Below are 4,511 nucleotides of genomic sequence, written 5' to 3'. Positions count from 1 at the left end.
GAGTACTGAGGAACAGGTGAGTGAAATTAACTGAATGCAATGCAACTGAGAAGTGTGGGGCAATGAGGACAACTGTTACAAATAAACAGCAATGTCAAATGCTGGAACCTAGTAAACCATAATAAAAACAGAACACAAAATAATACTAAATGTAATACTCAAAACAAGGGAAACACAGTGACATAACAGGCCAGCAAACAGAAGAAAATAACATTATAGTACAATAAAATACTAAAGCTAAACATCAAGGTGACTGAAAAAACGTTAAGTCCTAAAATTAAGTTGTAATATTTTTTTCCATGTTTTTACATGTTTACTTGCAGTGCTAGTTACAGTGACTGAACTTGTGCTAATAATACTTGAAGTATCTTCAAATTATACTTGGTTTAGTTCTAAATTTGCATCTCCATTCTCCATGTCTCACCAGGTCATTATGTCTTATTGTCATGGGTGTAGTAATTGTCTCAGCTCTGTGTAAGAAGGGAGGTAAAAGACACAAATAACCCAAATTCTCCTGGGCAGAGCCAGTGAAACCTTCACTGCATTAGTGCATCACTTCCTCCAGCTGACCAGCATACCCTGGTACAGAAGGAAACAGGCTCTGTAAACGAAATCAACACACACCCAAGTACTCACTGTGTGGGACGCCTAAACCCCTTTCCCCACCCAGAGTTTAGGATTCAGTTTACCTACAGCAGAGAGAGTGGGGATCAGCTCCCAGAATGTCTCTATTATCCCGCTACACCAATCAAACTGTCGTGTCAGTGCGTTGCCATTGTATAGTCCCAGGTCAGGTTGCCAACAACCATGGCTGCCGTATTGATGACTAAGTCAGTTTGGGGCTCTGAGGACAATGGTGCTCTGGAGCCTCCACAAAGCACGAGGCTAATGCTGCCCTTTCAGGCGGCCTGCTCAGCTGCTGAGTGTGCAAGGCTGCTGGGCAAATGGAGCGACGCAGGTCCAGGGGGCCCAGCCCTATAAAAACACAGGCGAGGGTCTCCTCCCCGACATTGATTATACTGGATCTGTCCCACCTCAGTACTGTCTGTAAGTATGCCCACATGTTGCCTCAAACTTAGCTACAAGAAAGCAGATACAGTGATGGGGAGACGGGTGTGAATGACTGGGGTGGAGCCCAACAGGAAGCAAGATGCTAACATATACTTTGCATCACATAGGCTGTTGATGGATGTACTTTATGATCTTTTGTTTTCAGAGATAAGCCTTGGTATTTATGGATATACAATTAATATTATTATCTATTTTTTTATGTATCTATCTAATATCTTAGAGAATATGTAATAAGAATGCTTTGAGGGTTTTTAGTGAGCTTATGTTCTGTTTGAAAACAAGTTTTTTTTAAGCTAGCAATATACAATTTTTTTACACCGGTGATTATTTATTGATAAAGCTGTTGTCTGTAGAAAAATAATGGACATGCAAAAAGATTTTTAAAAATATATATTATTATTACTATTTGCTTTTGCTTATCATTTTAGTTTTGGATTGTTATCCTTTTGAAACAAGAAGGGACACTTGAATTTTTTGAAAAATTTGTGTTGTTTTATTTGATTTTTCTATTAATTTAAGCTAGAGTCCCCTCCCCCTGCTTTAAGCTCGTCATGTTTATAATGTGGCTATATAGTATCTGCTTTAACACACAAAGAAAACTTGCTCTTTCTTGGATAAAACTCACAACTGATGGACACTTTTTGTTGTGAATGAAATGATTGTTTTTCACCCCATTCTGCAGAGAAGCACCCCTCAAAGGGAGAAGCAGCAGCCATGAACCCTCAACAGATGGAGCAGATGGGCCAGTTCAGGATCACAGTCTGGGAGGAGGAGAACTTCCAGGGCAAGCGCTGTGAGTTCATGCTGGAGTGCCAGAACATCATGGAGAGGGGCTTCAACAAGATCCGCTCCATTAAGGTTGAGAACGGACCGTAAGTTAGCTCTCCGATGGATTCCTGTTGCTCAGATACGCTTGTCTTTAACTCCTGGTGTTCACAATTCACTATTTTTGCTTTTTGTGTGAATTACCTGCCAGCTCAGCTAACAATAAAGGTTAGCTTTACCAATGCAGATTTGCACCACATTAATGCTAGACATCAGCCATGCCTATATTAACAATGCAGCTGTCAAAAAGTTTCATAATTCTTCTTAAATATTTAAAAAATATATGCATTGGGATTTTCTAAGCTAAAGCAAAATACATTTCTATTGATTTGCTTTAAAAAGTCTGATATGAGGAGATATTGTCCAAACAAAGATCTAATAACAAAAAAATGTACATATACATAGAAAATACAACCTGTGTTTTTATTACACTGATATTTGGTATGCATCACGTGTGTATACGCATCCAAGCGTGACCCTGTTTTTGATAAGAGCTGGCTGTGAGCAGCTGCTGGCTGCTAGCCAGAACGGCTGCCTGGCTGACTGACTGACTGCTGATCAGATAAGGTGCCCTGGGTGCAGCAGCACTGCACAGCTTAATGTTTGCTTTGTGTGAGACGATGACAAAAGAAGCTGCATTCTGTTTTTATGCGAGACCAAATTGTGGGTGTTGGGCTCTACCTATCACAGGCGGACAGTTTTAGAGTCATTTGTTATCTGAACCAAGTTTTCTGGAGTGTTTTTGTAGCATTTTGTTTTTCAGTTCCTCTGATCCTTACTTCTCTCTGCTGTTCAGGTGGGTGGGCTACGAGTACCCAGAGTTTCAGGGACAGCAGTTTATCCTGGAGAAGGGCGATTATCCTCGCTATGAGGCCTGGAGTGGAAACAGCAGCTACAGAACCGAGCACATGCTTTCCTTCAGACCCATTAAGTGTGCCGTGAGTCCTCCCTCACTCACTTCTCCTTTCCATCTGTATTTATAAAAATGCCCCTCCTCATTCCTTTGAATACTCTGCATATGTTGAAATAATTTCATTTTGGTTTTAGTCTTGTGCATCAAATCATAGCAAGGAGCCATGTAATCCAAACATAATGAAATCTGCAGACATGCTTAGTCTAATTTATTTAGTATTGCTTTAAAGAAAAAGGATTCAACGTTGGATGGTGTTTTTTCTTTCAGTATCAACAAAGGAATATTAGTAGCTATTTTGACGTCTCATTGCAAAAGCCTTAAATATGTATAAATGTGTTCTCTGCAGAACCACAGTGACAGCAAGGTGACCCTGTATGAGTGTGAGGACTTCCAGGGCCGTAAGTTTGAGATGTGCGATGACTACCCCTCCCTACAGGCCATGGGTTGGTGCAGCAAGGAGGTGCCCTCCATGAAAGTCAACTCAGGAGCGTAAGTCTCTCTTCATCCCATCTCCTAATTTTTTTTTTGTCTTTGTAATTTGCTTTTGTCCTTGTTGTAGGCCTAATTTTTTCAGTCAGTGTAATTTTTCTCTTATGTTTCTATTATTGTGTCATTTTCTATAGATTTAGATTTTTCCTGGTATAAGTTAGGGGGAATTTAGGATTCTAACTCCTTCCAAAACACCACCATTTATGACTGTATTAACCTGAAAATGTATACAATCAATAAAATCTTCTAAAGTTGCCACTTTGTTCCCTGAATTCTTCTGAATCCTCAAGCTTTCACTTCACTTTGCTTGTTCTGTTCCTTTATGCAGCTGGGTGGCCTATCAGTTCCCTGGTTACCGTGGCTACCAGTACATCCTGGAGAGAGACAGACACCAAGGCGAGTACAGAAACTACAACGAGTTCAGCACCCAGGCTCACACCAACCAGGTGCAGTCCATTCGTAGGATCCAGCACTAGATCTTCACACTGCCTGCCTGAACCAACTTAAAAAAAAAATAAAAAGAAAAAAAAAGAAACTTTCTTTCTAATTGCTTCCTCACCTCGAACCCTGGACAGACCTCTGTCACAGAACAGTAGACTAACTCTTTCTATCACTCTGTGGCTCTGGATGTATGGATATACACTTATACTACCATGCTGAAGCATGTTCTTGAAATAGGAAATAAAGGTTTTTCTTCCAAACTAGAGGCCGTTTGTTGGTATTCTTTATTTTTTTCATCTCCAATAAATTTTTTTTCATCTTAATTTGGTAATTCATTCCATGGCAACGTCAGAGCCCATTTAGCTTTGTGAGCAAGGCTGCTATCAAAGTTAGATATTGATTTGTATTTATCGAGGACATATCTAGCCTTTCATGGAGAGATTTGATTCTGTTAGGCTTTAGGATGTGTAGTGTTGTTCTTGTCATACTGTATTCTTATTTCCAATAAACGAGAACATGAGATTACTTTTGTTTCTATTATTTGTATAACAACTGTTACAATTTGCATACATTTTTTAAAAAATAAAGTTGATATGTAGTAGTTGGCAACTTTATAAACTGAGCCCATTCTTTATAGATGTATGTATCTGGCATAGATATGTGGGAGAAAACTTTTTGCTTTTGCATTAGCAACACAAACTAACTTAAAAGGTCCCAAATAAAGAAATATAACAGCCAATAGGGGAGAATTTAGTTTCTTCCTATGCATTAT

General features: G+C 39.3%; 1 protein-coding gene across 1 annotated transcript; it reads left to right on the top strand.

Annotated features, from left to right (window-relative positions):
- Positions 1 to 933: 933 nt before the first annotated feature.
- On the top strand, positions 934 to 4,264 carry cryba2b (crystallin, beta A2b). Its single transcript, XM_032566811.1, has 5 exons — positions 934 to 1,047; positions 1,754 to 1,943; positions 2,693 to 2,834; positions 3,156 to 3,298; positions 3,627 to 4,264. Exons 2-5 carry the CDS (start codon positions 1,786 to 1,788, stop codon positions 3,772 to 3,774), a joined length of 591 nt encoding a protein of 196 aa, XP_032422702.1. The 5' UTR covers positions 934 to 1,047; positions 1,754 to 1,785; the 3' UTR covers positions 3,775 to 4,264.
- The last annotated feature ends 247 nt before the right edge of the window (positions 4,265 to 4,511 follow it).

The sequence above is a fragment of the Xiphophorus hellerii genome, chromosome 7 (genome assembly GCF_003331165.1).
Source record: "Xiphophorus hellerii strain 12219 chromosome 7, Xiphophorus_hellerii-4.1, whole genome shotgun sequence".
Taxonomy (NCBI): Eukaryota; Metazoa; Chordata; class Actinopteri; order Cyprinodontiformes; family Poeciliidae; genus Xiphophorus; species Xiphophorus hellerii.
Note: the sequence above shows the minus strand (reverse complement) of the source record. Positions and strands in the feature narration are given on the sequence as shown.